Consider the following 14,376-nt stretch of genomic DNA (forward strand, 5'->3'; position numbering starts at 1 on the left):
TACTGGTAGACAGTGTTCACTGTCTTCTAGTTGTCTGTAGTGACCATTGGCTCCCATATCATTTCTCTGCTAGGACAGTCCCCTGGTTGTATGCTGTGACTGTTGTCCCTGTCCGTCTACTGGTAGACAGTGTTCACTGTCTTCTGGTTGTCTGCAGTGACCATTGGCTCCCATATCATTTCTCTGCTAGGACAGTTCCCTGGTTGTCTGCTGTGACTGTTGTCTCCATCTCTCTGCTAGGACAGTGTTCACCGTCTTATAGCTGTCTGTTGGTACCATTGTGTCTGGTCTTTCTAATGGGACGGTTCTCCTTTTCTAATGTCCGCGGTCCTCTTGGCTGCCCAGACAGTATCTACTGCATGTCATCTGGTTTTTCAGCTGTGACCATTGTCCCCCATTTCTCTGCTGGGCCAGTGTCCACTGTCCTCTGTACTACCGAAGGAGTAGTTAAGAGGTTTCAGGTATTGAGATTTCACAGATCTCATGTGATTATTGCAGTCATTTCTGAATTTGCAAGGCCAGTTATATTGCACCGAGTCACTGTCAAGGGTGATTGGACTAAAGCAGAATCATGAAGCAATACCATCAGACAGCAATGTAGCTCATTCTACTGAAGAACAAGGAAGTTGCAAAGTTCGGCCAATAGCACTACTTGAATTCAAATCCTGGTAGCTGGCCAGCTGACAGTTTGTATCATTGCATGACGATCTGGCAGCTGACAGCAACAGAAAGAGCTGCTAATTGGTCTTCAACCTTTCTGGATAAAGACATTAGTACCTTTATTTCAAGGCCATTGCCTTTAGTAAAAAGAAAAGACTTTAAAATGCAACATCTACAATGACATTATTTTTATCCTTCATATGTATTTTCATTCATAAGTATCATAACAGCACATTACACAGTTTTCTCAAATCAAAACTGGTAGACAGGATACCTTTTTAGTACTTTACAGTTAACAGTACAGATAAAGGCAAATGTGGATTCTGTCAGTGTCAGGCTGGGATGGGGGTTATTTCACAATCTGAATTCAGCACCAGAGTTCTACACACCCTAATATAAATATGAGGAGAATCAGAGGTTAATAGGTTAATACTATCAGACATTAATTTGAATTTCCAAAAAGACCATTGCTGATCACTAAAGCACACAAGCCATCACCATATCAAAACTCTAAGAGCATCTCAAAGGGTCACTTTACAGTCCTCGTGCTTCAGGACAAGAACTCCATGAAGCTATCCGACACTCCCTGGTTCAATTTTAAAGACCATCATGTTGCTTAACCACATCAGGTTCTGCACTGATTACATGAAAACATAATCCTGATCGTCTGACCAATAAGCCATATGTGAATACTACAGGCTCCGCTGATAAAGATCCCTTCTGAGTGTAACCTTACGCTCCAGTTGATGAAAATGCCATGCTTGATGTGATAACCCACCAAGTGGTTTTCTTGAGTGAGAAATAGTTATATGCTGAGTTATGTCTTTCAGGCATGGAAGCGAAAGTGTCACACAGGATGGATATAAAACAGCCGAGCATACAGTTATTCCATATACACAAACAATCATCTTGCAGTTCGATAAGAATCCTAATTACACTAAATAATTCCTCATACACTTGCATAAAGTGTCTGTGTATGTAGTGATAGGACATTGTCCACTGATCGTTTCGTTATTTCGTCAGTCTTATTTGAATTCTTGAACAATCGTGCTTTCTTGCCTTCCAGCCCAAATATAACTGTCACCTGAAAGGGAAGAAAAGATAAAGGTTTAGATAAATATAAGCGCCAACAGTAAGTGGCAGTTTTTTGTCTCCTCAGATGAGTCATGTTTGTAGTACTCTGTTGGTTTACTGCATTGCCTATAGATTTCCTAAGAGGGCCTATTCAAGAAAAACCGTGATCGCTTTTCCTCCCCAAATGCAGAGAGACAACTCACCTGGCTAATCAGATCATCAACTGAAGATGGAGACGAACCCACTGGATTCTGAAGGAAGCATGTTGCTTGAGTTCCCTTGGCTCCCTTCAGGGGCTTTGTGCCAACAAGTTCCACATTCACAAATTTTGTAGCATTTCGGCCATTCGGTTCAAACTTCGTGCCATTGTTCCTATCGAGATGGGCGTATAATGTTTTTGAATGCAGGGAGAGGGCATCGGAGACTGTGACACTAGCATCTTGATTTGTCCTATCAGAGGAGAGGGTGTACTTCAGGGCGCGGATATTGAATAATGATCCAACCTGTAGGTCAAAAGAAAAATACATAATCTGAGTAAAAGTTACATAGATTTGAGACAACCATTACAACATGTTCTGCTTCTTGTTTGAGATTTGAGTTGATAATACATTATTGCACCATCCTTTGCTGCATCTGTATGTGCCTCAGGTTCCAAATTTATCTTGTGTAGCACCATGGCACAGACAACTCATCTACACAGCACAGAGTTTTTGCATGCCACTCCGGTTATGAGCAAACAATGGAAGTAAAGCAACTTGGGTTGCAAACAAGCGTGACATTGTTGGGAATCGAACCCATGACCATTCAATCATGAGGTCAAGACCTTAACCACTCGACCACAACAAACCTCCAGATAAGTTTACTAGTCTTACCTGTCTATTCAATTCTTGCATCGTTATGGGGAAGTCACCCTTGGGGTTCTCCAGCAGGACAGTGCCTTTCATAGATACTTTGTCCAACACCTCCACGTTGACAAACCGACACACAGGTTGTACCCCACTGTCACCAGAGTCCATGTTGTCACTGTTGCTGCCCCTTCTCACAAATGTCAAATCTAAGCCATCATTTTTTATCTGAAAATATATACGGAACAATTGTTATGAGAAGTTTTGACAAAAAGAAGGATTGTGTTGGGAGAGCACATGCTCCTTTGTCATGACGTTCCCATTTTAAGACTGGCAAGATCAAGAAATAAAGCCTGAACTAACCTTCATAGATTCCTGAATAATGACCGATGCTCCTCTAGCAACTGGATACTTCTCCATGGGCTGCTTGATAGTTTGGAAGATAAAATCGGAGAACTCCTCACAGACTTTCACAAGATTCCCAGTGGCCTTATAGAACACCGTGATATTATCCATCGGCACGAGTTTGGCCTTCTTTCTCAGTTTCTGTACCCTGTTGATGATCTCTCTTGCTATGCCTTCATCCAGCATCGACTGGTCTGGCGTGACGTCAAGGAGGACTAAGATCTGCAGAGGACAACAAGAAAGTTATACACCCTCCCAATAATTCATAGGCTACATTGGAACAAAAATGTTGACGTCACAACAATCAAGACTGGTGATTGACAACTAATTTCACCTCTGTACTAATCGTAGGATAATTCAGACAGACCGATCCTAGCACAGCTACTACACTCAGCCACTTTATAAGAGAGGAAACATTTTGCGGCACAAATAACATCAAACTTACATCGTCATCCGAATGGGCTTCATAATGACTCGGAGTTCCATCCTTGTCTGCATCGAAGCCATAAATAACACGCAGGTCCTCGGACACAAGGGTGTGGCCAAGGACGGTAATCTCTCCCGTCATTTGAAACTCTGTCAGCTGCCCATCAGTCAACTCTCGGATACCTCCCATGACTTTCTTGAATTCGCCCTTCAAGCGTCCACCAAGGACCTTGTGATCTGGTTCAGCACGGAGTTGAACACCATACTTCTCCTTGTCATTGCTAATGGTCAGTTGCTTGATGTTTAATTCCTTAAGTCAAAGAAGAATAAGCAAAAACTTAGTTATGGACGCGGTTTTCAACAGGTGTCTTCATGGAGGGAACTTGGAAAAGCTGTGAGCTGCCTCGCTGGTAGAAAAACAATAATTTGGAGTTGACTTCACGGACACCCCAATATCCACATTTTTCCATTTTTCAATCAAGATCACTGCATTGAGAAATTTCTCACCTCTTTGATGTATGTCTCCAGTGATTTGACATCGTTTAACACGCTGGGATCTTTATGGATGACCACAACCTCTTTGAGTGGATACTTGACTGGCAGTGTCTTCCTGTCTCTGACAATACGACCCAACTCAATGACTGCCTGCATCTTTGAGACTGCAGACTCAATGTGAGTGTCGATGAGTGTCTCCCTGGGTTCGGGTAACATCAGGAAATGTATGCTAGCTGTCTCCTGGTCTTTCATTGACTCCGGATCCATCACCATCTTCAGTCTCTGGTACATGTGCTCGGTCAAGAATGGGATGAATGGAGCCTGAAATCAGACAGATGAATTAGTTGGATTGAAAGAATCTTGAATGGTAAGGGCCGAGTCATTTAATGACAAGAAGTAACAAATAAGATTATGCCCAACAGCCTCCAACAGATTAATTTTACTCACCATAACCTTGGTCATGGAGAAAAGGACACTGAACAATGACTCCAATGCTTTGTGGCAATCTGCAATCCCAGAATCACCCTGCAACAGAAAAGTTCAGTTTAGGAATAAAGAAGAGGAAAACAAGAAAGTTTGCAACTATGCACTATGATTTTAATCACACCATTCCCCATTAATCCTTTGGTTCTGCAATGGTAGCTGATCATGTACGTCCTGAAGACAAAACCATGCTTTTGACAGAACAATCCATCACAAGAGTACAAGTCAAGTTCAATTCACGATTTAGCAATTCTGTTTGGAGTATCAAATGAATGAGACAGACAGCCCTACACCTACCTTCAGCCTCTTCCGATTCATCCTGACATACCAGTTGGTCAGCTGATCGACGAACTTCACCAACCTAGGGACGACTGTGTACAGCCTGTAGGCTGCCATCTCCTTCTTGACAAACTTGATCAGAGACTGGGTGAACGAAAGCAACCACCTGTCCATGTAATTTTCAGATGTTTTTATCTCGCTCTCGTTGTAGACAAACTGCACTCCCTCTTCCTATGGGTTAGAAAATGAACAAGATCAGTGCAGAAATATCAGAAGGGCTGCTTTACAATTTGAATAGGTCCAATTGAAACATTCTCCTTGCTGTATGGTAGGTTGTGGATCTTGGGGAATTGCCTCTACCACCCCCTCTGGGTCTCCATTCTTTGTCGATTGCACAAGACACTCTGATGCAAGTTCTCAACATGAGGGCAACTTAGGAGAAATTCAAGACACTGTTCTCCACTAGTATCCATGGTAAACATTAACCCTCGCAATTTACTGCAAAACAATTACTTACAATTTCCAGTCTTTTTATGTTCTGCAGTAAGAATCTGTAAGCATTGTACCAGGGCAAGAACACATCTTTCACTATGTCACGCACTCCCTCCTCTTTGAATCTCAAACTCTCCGCTCTAACAACTGGAGAGTTGATCAGGTACATTCTGCAAGAATTAACAACTAAATGTAGTCTAGCTGACCTTTGTGCACAGCAAATAAATGAATAAATTGAGGACAAATATTGCAAACAATTGAACTGGAAGAGTTGCATCAGTCAGGCTTCAAAATCTGTTCCAGACATCTATGAAACATGCGTTGATCCCTGGCCTGCACTATTGCCTCCCAATAGCCTAGAAATGTCTATGAAGTCCACTTGAAAATAGATTTGAATAGTATCATTGTTTACAATGATATCTTCACACAGATTGACACGTACCTGAGTGCATCAGCTCCAAACTTGTGGACCACTTCCATTGGGTCAGGATAATTCTTCTTTCTCTTACTCATCTTCTGACCATCACTGGAAAATTGAGCAACATTGTATGGTTGAGATGACTGAAGGAAACCTAGAAGGCATTATTCCACAGTACATAGCTTCGGCAACAAGTTTGAGGTCATCGCTTTTGGAATAATCTCAACCAGTGCATTTTCCCTAAGCTTAACCTAGTGCCCAAGAGGCCCGCCTGACGCTCAGCTTCAAGACAATGCATTGGCATTCCTGTTATCAGTTGCTTTGATTGCCTAGCTGAAGATCAGATTTGGTGATTAGTATTATCCTTACCTTGCCAATACCATGCCATTGACAATGAGATTTTTGAATGGTGGTTTGCCAAACAGAGCTGTTGACAGCACAAGTAGGGTGTAGAACCTGCAAATAAGAATTATGAGTTAGTAAGTGTTGTTCCAAGACTGAGTACCAGTAATCATGGATTCGTTTCTTGTAGAAACATTCAAGTAGAGGGACGAATGAAACAGACTGTGAAATATGCACTTTCAAACAATGCAACTTACCATCCTCTTGTCTGGTCCAAGCCCTCAGCAATGAAATCTGCAGGGAAACAATCCTCAAACTCCTTCTTGTTCTCAAAGGGATAGTGGACCTGGGCGTAGGGCATGCTGCCACTCTCAAACCAGCAGTCAAACACCTCGGACACTCGCTTCAGTTGCCCTTTGCCACAGCGCGATGGAATGGTTAGCTGGTCAACACTGGAGAACGAAGAAAACGTTAACATAGCATACCTGTAGGTGGAGTTACTTTTTATTTTTATTTGTTGTATTTGTTGTAGTTGCAAAGGATAACTGGATAATAGAGGAGACTTGAAATTGCAATTGTTGAAAGTTGCCAAAAGACACTTACAACTCTCTATGAAGGTCCTTTACTGGCTGCCCAGTCAGTTCTTCCAGTTCTTTTATGGAGCCAATGCACACGACCTCCTCACCATCATCGCTCACCCACAGTGGGATAGGTGTTCCCCAGTATCTGTTACGTGATATCGCCCAATCACGCGCGTCACGTAACCAATTGGCAAAGCGTTTCTCTTTGACGAATCCAGGTACCCTGCAATGGAAATCAAACAATGTCAATTTTCATAAAACAAAGTATGATTCTGTGCTTTCTCGGGTGTAAAGCATTTAAGAGGGGGCGAAAGTGGTTTTATAGCAGGCTTACCAGTAGGTCTGCTGGTTGTTTTCTAAGAGTAGCTTGTTCATGTGCTCAACCCTGACAAACCAGCTAGGCACAGCCTTGTAGATGAGAGGCGTCTCAGACCTCCAGCAAAAGGGGTAGCTATGCTTGATGGACCCCTGGTGGACTAGACGACCATTCTCCTTCAGCCACTTCATGATGTGCTTGTCGGCATCCTGAAATTGATAAATGCCAGAGAACATTTTTCAGCAGGAATTACCGGTAATAAAGATTCCAACTCGAACTCCAGTCAATCTGATTTTAACCAACATATCTATCTTCATTTCTATATTATAATAATTGAAACTCGTGTAATTTCCATTTATCAACTATTCTTAGACATTCCTTACCTTTACATACATTCCCTTGAAGTGCGTAACATCCTCGGTAAATCGTCCACTTGGATCTACTGGACACACCATATTCATGTCCTTGGTGATGATGCCGTTTGCCAAGCTCACGCGGTAATCATCCTCGCCAAAGTATGGTGCCTGGTGGACCACACCAGTACCACTCTCCTCCGTCACATACCCATCGATGAGGACCTGGAATGCTCCACGCTCCTTCTTCAGGCTTTCGAAGTATGGGAAGAGAGGTTTGTATGTCTTGCCTTTCAAGGTCTTTCCCAAGAATCTAAAGAAGACAACAGATAATGCAATAACTCATTAAAATTCCACACCCACTGTCTTGAGAAGCAGACAGTGGGCTTTGTACATTGTGCACAATCATAATGTTATGATCTCAACAAAATAGATTTGTCACAAGTTCTACTATCAAACTCCAGTCACTTGGTTAAGACCCTTCTGGCGTTAGCGAATACTTGCTTTAATGTAGCACAAATTCCACACCACACTGTCTTGTAAAGCAGATAGTGGGCTTGGTACATTGTGCACAGTCACAAAGTTATGATCTCAACAAAATAGATTTGTCACAAGTTCTACTATCAAACTCCAGTCACTGGGTTAAGACCCTTCTGGCGTTAGCGAATACTTGCTTTAATGTAGCACAAATTCCACACCACACTGTCTTGTAAAGCAGACAGTGGGCTTGGTACATTGTGCACAGTCATAAAGTTAGTTATGATCTCAACAAAATAGATTTGTTACAAGTTCTACTATCAAACTCCAGTCACTGGGTTAAGACCCTTCTGGCGTTAGCGAATACTTGCTTTAATGTAGCACAAATTCCACACCACACTGTCTTGTAAAGCAGACAGTGGGCTTGGTACATTGTACACACTCATAATGTTATGATCTCAACAAAATAGATTTGTCACAAGTTCTACTATCAAACTCCAGTCACTGGGTTAAGACCCTTCTGGCGTTAGCGAATACTTGTTTTAATGTAGCACAAATTCCACACCACACTGTCTTGTAAAGCAGACAGTGGGCTTGGTACATTGTGCACAGTCATAATGTTATGATCTCAACAAAATAGATTTGTCACAAGTTCTACTATCAAACTCCAGTCACTGGGTTAATACCCTTCCGGCGTTAGCGGATACTTGTTTTAATGTTGCACAAATTCCACACCCACTACCCTGTGAAAGCAGGCAGTGGGCTTGGTACATTGCGCATGTTTAAGTACAGGAGGATGTCACAGGTTCTACTATAAAGCTCCAGGATAAACCCTTCTGGTGTGAACAAATACTTCCTTTGATCTCCCACACATTCTACACCCAATATCTGGCTGTTAGAGAGAACAGGCTTTACTTTGCACAAAGTTTTTTTCTAGCCACTAAAAAGGTTGCATCATACAAAGCCCATCTTACCTATCTAAAATAGTATATTCTTCAGGAGTTTTAAACAAGGCTACCAGTCTTGCTTCCATCATGATGTACAATTTCTGGTTGGAGTTGTCTGAAAAGACAGCAATATTTATAATGTTCAGATTTCCTGCACAACAAGTTGACAAGTATTTACCACAATGATTTTAACGACTCACCGATACTTTAACAACTAATGTTTCGAATTTGAAAGAAGCCACTTTCCAAGAAATGCCATTCCACTTTCTCCACTCATGTAAATTCAAACCCAAAAAGTGCTGCAAGTTTCTTCATTTACCCCAACATTCCCAACTGAACACAACTTTCTTATCAAGGGTTACAATTCATAGCCTCATTTTTGAGACATGAGGCCAACTCACCTTTAACTTTGACGTACATCAACTCGGGGTTAACACAGAGTGCTAGATTACTGGGTAATGTCCAAGGCGTGGTTGTCCACGCTATCATGGACACTTCAGGTGACTCATCCAGGGGGAAGCTGATAATCACTGAAAAAACATTTATCTTATAACTTGATCTAGTATCGAAACTCAAGTAAAAGGAAGTTCAGTTTTATGATTTTTTAATAGGACAAGGAAATCACTGTAAAGAGACTTCCCTATTAAGGTCACAATCAGGATGGTCAATATCAGGTAATAAAGCCCTCCCAGAGCTTCCTACCATCATTTGTCACAAGTTCTACTATACAACTCCAGTCACAGTGGGCTTGGTACAGTCATAAAGTTATACAATATTTACCAGCAGGATCGACAACATCCTTGTAGTCCTGGCCCGCTTCAAAGTTGGACAGTGGGGTATTACAAGCTGTTGAGAATGGCATTACCTGAAAACATCAAAACAATATGGCTCAGCATTAGTCAAGCATTCCTATTAAAACATCAACTCCCAAAATGTGAAAACATTCAATACTCGCTGTCCAGAATGACTGGATCATCCTTCTTACCTTGAAGCCACGGTAGACGAGACCTTTATCAAACAGCTGTTTGAAGTTCCACCATATGGATTCCATGAACCACGGATACATTGTCTTGTAGTCATTCTTGAAATCGATCCATCGACCAAGTCTCGACACTATTTCCTGAAAGACAACCACAATGAAATGACCAAAAAGAATGGACAAGCCAGTCAAATTCAATAGCAAAAGACAAGGAAAATGGCTTCACCTTCATCTTCTTCAATCAAATATATTGTCAACATTTTGAGTTTTCAACTGATAGTGTGGCAATACTGTTGACCAGAATATTGTTGGGTAATCTACTTTTCAGCTTCTTACATGTAGCTATCAAATTACAGCCTAGTATATGTGTGTCAGGTCTTGTTAAGGTCAAATATTAGTGAATGAATTCAATCAAATTATTGGCATTTGCTACGCATGAAGCTAACTCACCTCCCACTCCCTGGCGTATCTCATGACAATCTTTCTACACTCGGCATTGTACTGATCTATACCCATCTTGGCTACATCAGCCGGACCTTTGATGCCCAATGTCTTGTCGATTTCATATTCCTAAAATAAGAATGATTTATATCATATGGATGTATACTAATACTGAAGAACTAAGTATTGAACAACCAAAATATGTCCTCACACAGACATCATTTCATCAACTAATGTGCCAATGACAAATACTAGCACAAACAGTACAATTTGGTATTGAGCATGATTTTCAAGGGCGCTGTGCTCAAGCATCAGAAAAAACTTCTACTATATGATAACTTTTTTGAAAAACCAGGCCTTACCACAGGCAGCCCATGGCAATCCCATCCAAAGCGTCTTTCTACATGGAATCCACTTTGATGAGCCCAGCGTGTGACAATATCTTTGATGGTACCAGCCAGGATGTGGCCATAATGAGGCAAACCAGTGGCAAATGGAGGTCCATCATAAAATGTGTACCTGTCAAGTGAAGAAAAAATCTAGGAGTAGTATCGGTGTTTTTTTAATATGAAGTATAAGGAGGAATTGAGATTGAACTGCAGGGGAGGGGCCTACCTTGGTTTATTCTTCGACTGTTTCAAGCAGGATTGGAATGCATCAAGCTTCTTCCACAATGCCTGTATCTTTTCCTCCTCATCAGGGAAACTGATATTGTCTGGTACGTTTTGATGATCCATCTTCTGAAAATAAAGGAACATTAAACATTTAAGATTAAAGAAGGCAATTTAAATTTCACCATTTCAGACTATCGGTCTACAAATTCCTCCAAGTTGGTCAACGTGGTCATCAGTCAATGGGCCTAGTGATGACTTGATGAGAGATATTTCTAGGCGGTATCGCAGTTGCCAATTAAAAGCCAAAATGAACCAGCTGCTAACGAAGGTATGCCTGGTATGGTACTTGACCAAGTTAACTTGTACCAGGCGGAGGCTTTTGAATACCACAACAAACCAGCAAACAAAAGACTGCGTAGTCACATAGGTCCTCTGTTGTGTCTGTACCGAAGTGTGTATAAAGCTATGCCTCTATTCTGAATGACCACCTCTGTGTCTGATGGTCCACGATCCGGAGGCCTAATTACTACTAATACTAGCATGGCTAAACTACACACATTTCGGAAAAGTTGATTTCCTTGGCATTGCATCACTTAATTTTAAAGTCCATTGCACCATTATTGAGAATATTTCTCTGGTTTCTGGTGTTGATATACAAAACACACACAAAATGTACACTGCACATAACATAGGCCTACATTTTAATGCACATACTCTACTCATTGACTCAACACTGGCTCAGTCAGTGCAGTGGCCGATGATGATGTACAAATCAGCTTTTTTGAAACCAACATAGAACCACAAATAACCAACTAAGTCGTTAGGCAAGGTTGACCTAGATTGCTGCCATATAGAACATAGGTTTTATTGGGTTGATAATGGTAATCAGGACATAATCGTAGTATTTTTGTGATATTTTGAGTGAAACTAACATGTATTGCATGTGGCTTCTCACACAGCGATTTGTTACATCCTCGATGTACACTTCGATCATGGGATGTTGGAGTTCATAGTAATAACAGGTGACGCCACCATTAGTTCTGATGATGTCCGCAAGTGGAATACCAGTAGGCCTATTATCTTGAATAAATAAACAATCATGGTATTATCTCGTCCAGGAAGACAAGAGACCTGATCGATTTGCCTTGAGTGAGGGGTGAAATTTTGGGGACGAAGTGTCGGTCTAAGCGGATCGAGGCTAATTCGTAGTTCTCACATTATGAACTAATGGTGGCGCCACCTGTTATTTCTGGTAGAACTCCGACATCCCTCGAAGTGTACATCGAGGATGTCACAAATCGCCTTCTCACGCAATCGCCGGTACATTCTCCAAGCGCCGTCAATGGTATTCATTATCGATAAGCCTCACTCGACCTACTGTCTCTGCTACAGTTGTGACAATTTCAGCGGGTGCATGTAAATTGGACATTTGCCCCGGCGCCCGGGAGATTGTTGTCGGCAATATCTGGATAGATAAGCTGCAGTACATTTCTACTCCGAATTTTTTCAACTATACTGATACCAACGTGCTAAAAAAATTATTGCGAATATATTTTACCTATTTTAAAAATATTTATGATACATTTAAAGGCTTGAAGTGTGTGCTCAAGGGATTTTACTGAAGGCCAAATTAATATACGGCTGCAGTCTCCATTTACTTCCGGTTACACGCTGGTATATTTTTGCAGACTTCTAAATATTTTTGTCTTCTTATCAACTCACTTTTCTTGACTGTTCTGATGTTTTTCAAGCATCAAAGATGACAAATGGTACTTAGACATTATTTTCTTTAAATTCTTAGCATTTTTACATTCATACATGTGTGATAAAGATGTAAGTAAGGCCCTAATAATTGGAGACATTTCATTGTTGATATTTTCATGTGTATCATCAATGTACACTGACACTGCCACTGGCACTGAGCTCTGTAAATGAATGAATGAATACATGTCTCAAAGTGAATGTGGAACTTCATCTAACTGACGTCACATGATGGTTCCTGGTCTGAAGCGGGTGTACGTTGCAGGTTCCTCGGCTTAACCATTCATTTGATCTTCATTTCAGTCTACTCCTTTGATGGCCTCGTGGTCTTTGGACTCCTATTAATATGCACATGTGCTTACATGCAGAGGGTGCCACGATTAAAGAAATGGTTCCTATCAGAAAAGAAGGGATTTCAAGGTGTATTTTATAAAGGTATGTTTTAAAATTCTATCTTAACGAATGTTTGAGTCATAGATATGGTTACCTGGTACATATTCAAAGACTGCAGGAATGTCATCCAATTTCAGCGAGATTATAAATACTACAGTTTCTAAAGTACATGTATCCCAGAGTCCCTGTCTTCAGGTGTCATCAGAAAAATGAATTTGCATAGAATCAGGTAAAAGAGCAGACTGCACGAACTACAAGGAAATGTACATTTTAATACTATAAGGTGCTTTCATCAATGAACTCTCCAGGTTTACCTTAAATGTTTTTGAAGTAAGTAAACCTTCGTATGAATACCATAATTATCACTTTTTTCTTTCGTTTCAGCTGCTGTGATAGGAACTCGATTACACATCCCTGTGGCATTAATCTGCATCATAATGGCTATATATGTATTAGTCATCAAATAAGGATTTACATTGCAATGTGCTGTACAAATTGTAAATATCGATCATTCATTATATCATGGACAAAACTGATCAAGGTTGATCATCTGAATGTTTTGAGATGGGTTGGATATGTTGCAAGGTGATACAAGGATGTTCATAATCATATTCAGCTGGAATTGAAGTGAACAAATTACAATTGAATTTTGGAGTAGATCTCAATGTAAGCACCAGGCAGTAGGAGTTACAAAAATATTGGTTTGGGTTTATTTCTATCAGAATCTCCATTTAAATATTGTAACACTGTGTAATATGGCATTTTGAGCAATAGTGTAGTTTCATATACTGTAATAACAAGCAAGTGGCAATCTTACATGAAGAGGATTCATACACGTACCAGTACATTTTGATAGGTGTGTAAGCATAGCTGTAGAGCCATCTACAGTGGAACTCTGGCAGGACATTAGTGCCTGCCTGCTACTCCTCCTCTGATGTTTGCATCCAGTCGAACTGGAGTTATCCTTGTGTCACAATCACATCAGAAGTTATTAATACTATCTAGCATAGAATATTTACTTGATTATCATGCTGTCCAACACACAACTGGTCTGTTACTAAGAATGGGTGTATTGATACTTATGCCAGATTGGTATTCAAATATAATTATCTGTTTTCTACTCATCGCCTTCCGTTCTTATTTATTTTCACTGATGGTTAGTTAGTCACAGGCCGTGCATTATAACTGTTGTATGGAGTCTGTATGCATAATTTGGAATTTATGCACTTGTTAGCCGTTAGGTCAGCTGGCCCGAGGTGCCTGTGGAAGGTCATACCCTCCACAGCTTCAGAAGGCCATGCTCTCCACTATCACTAAGTCAGCCACATCTGGAGTGTGGCGACAACCTTCACTGACATGCTTGATGTAGACTGTCCCCATTCTTTGTGCCGTAACCCTCAAACACGAGGGAAGTAATGGTCATATGGGTATACAGCATGTTTGCTATGCACATGACCACATCAAGGTGCATAACAACAGATCATATTGACAGCTTCAGAATTCACCAGCCTTTTGATAATATGGACCACTATACTATATTATTGTTTTATTCTCCTGTAGTAACATGACCGAACTGCAGCAACTGCTGGGAACAG

General features: G+C 40.9%; 2 protein-coding genes across 4 annotated transcripts; one reads left to right on the top strand and one right to left on the bottom strand.

Annotated features, from left to right (window-relative positions):
* Positions 1–843: 843 nt before the first annotated feature.
* LOC135491013 (isoleucine--tRNA ligase, cytoplasmic-like) lies at positions 844–11,650 on the bottom strand. 3 transcript variants are annotated; one of them, XM_064776630.1, is made up of 23 exons: positions 11,560–11,650; positions 10,629–10,753; positions 10,376–10,532; positions 10,023–10,142; positions 9,579–9,713; positions 9,374–9,458; positions 8,995–9,123; positions 8,621–8,708; positions 7,200–7,482; positions 6,835–7,025; positions 6,523–6,723; positions 6,177–6,371; positions 5,947–6,033; positions 5,602–5,685; positions 5,185–5,329; positions 4,686–4,898; positions 4,353–4,430; positions 3,918–4,226; positions 3,430–3,720; positions 2,943–3,206; positions 2,607–2,807; positions 1,938–2,237; positions 844–1,744 (listed from the first exon to the last, which is right to left on the bottom strand). In XM_064776630.1, exons 2-23 carry the CDS (start codon positions 10,748–10,750, stop codon positions 1,610–1,612), a joined length of 3,813 nt encoding a protein of 1,270 aa, XP_064632700.1. In that variant the 5' UTR covers positions 10,751–10,753; positions 11,560–11,650; the 3' UTR covers positions 844–1,609. The 3 variants fall into 3 exon arrangements, with proteins under 3 accessions (XP_064632700.1, XP_064632701.1, XP_064632702.1); XM_064776631.1 differs by lacking the exon at positions 11,560–11,650 and adding an exon at positions 11,463–11,547; XM_064776632.1 differs by lacking the exon at positions 11,560–11,650 and adding an exon at positions 11,025–11,087.
* A 626-nt stretch (positions 11,651–12,276) lies between these two features.
* Positions 12,277–13,901, top strand: LOC135491282 (protein kish-B-like). The gene is made up of 3 exons (XM_064777035.1): positions 12,277–12,396; positions 12,692–12,823; positions 13,166–13,901. Exons 1-3 carry the CDS (start codon positions 12,387–12,389, stop codon positions 13,246–13,248), a joined length of 225 nt encoding a protein of 74 aa, XP_064633105.1. The 5' UTR covers positions 12,277–12,386; the 3' UTR covers positions 13,249–13,901.
* The last annotated feature ends 475 nt before the right edge of the window (positions 13,902–14,376 follow it).

The sequence above is a fragment of the Lineus longissimus genome, chromosome 7 (genome assembly GCF_910592395.1).
Source record: "Lineus longissimus chromosome 7, tnLinLong1.2, whole genome shotgun sequence".
In the NCBI taxonomy this organism is placed as follows: domain Eukaryota; kingdom Metazoa; phylum Nemertea; class Pilidiophora; order Heteronemertea; family Lineidae; genus Lineus; species Lineus longissimus.

What these genes read in the sequence shown, in the direction of transcription:
- LOC135491282 (XM_064777035.1), top strand. An exon ending in TCAAGGTGTATTTTATAAAG is followed by an intron (nt 12,824 to 13,165) that starts GTATGTTTTAAA and finishes CTTTCGTTTCAG; the next exon opens with CTGCTGTGATAGGAACTCGA.
- LOC135491013 (XM_064776630.1), bottom strand. Translation starts at nt 10,750, where the DNA reads ATGGATCATCAAAACGTACCAGACAATATCAGTTTCCCTGATGAGGAG. An exon ending in TGAATCGGAAGAGGCTGAAG is followed by an intron (nt 4,431 to 4,685) that starts GTAGGTGTAGGG and finishes TTTCTGTTGCAG; the next exon opens with GGTGATTCTGGGATTGCAGA. An exon ending in AAGCCCATTCGGATGACGAT is followed by an intron (nt 3,207 to 3,429) that starts GTAAGTTTGATG and finishes TGTCCTCTGCAG; the next exon opens with ATCTTAGTCCTCCTTGACGT.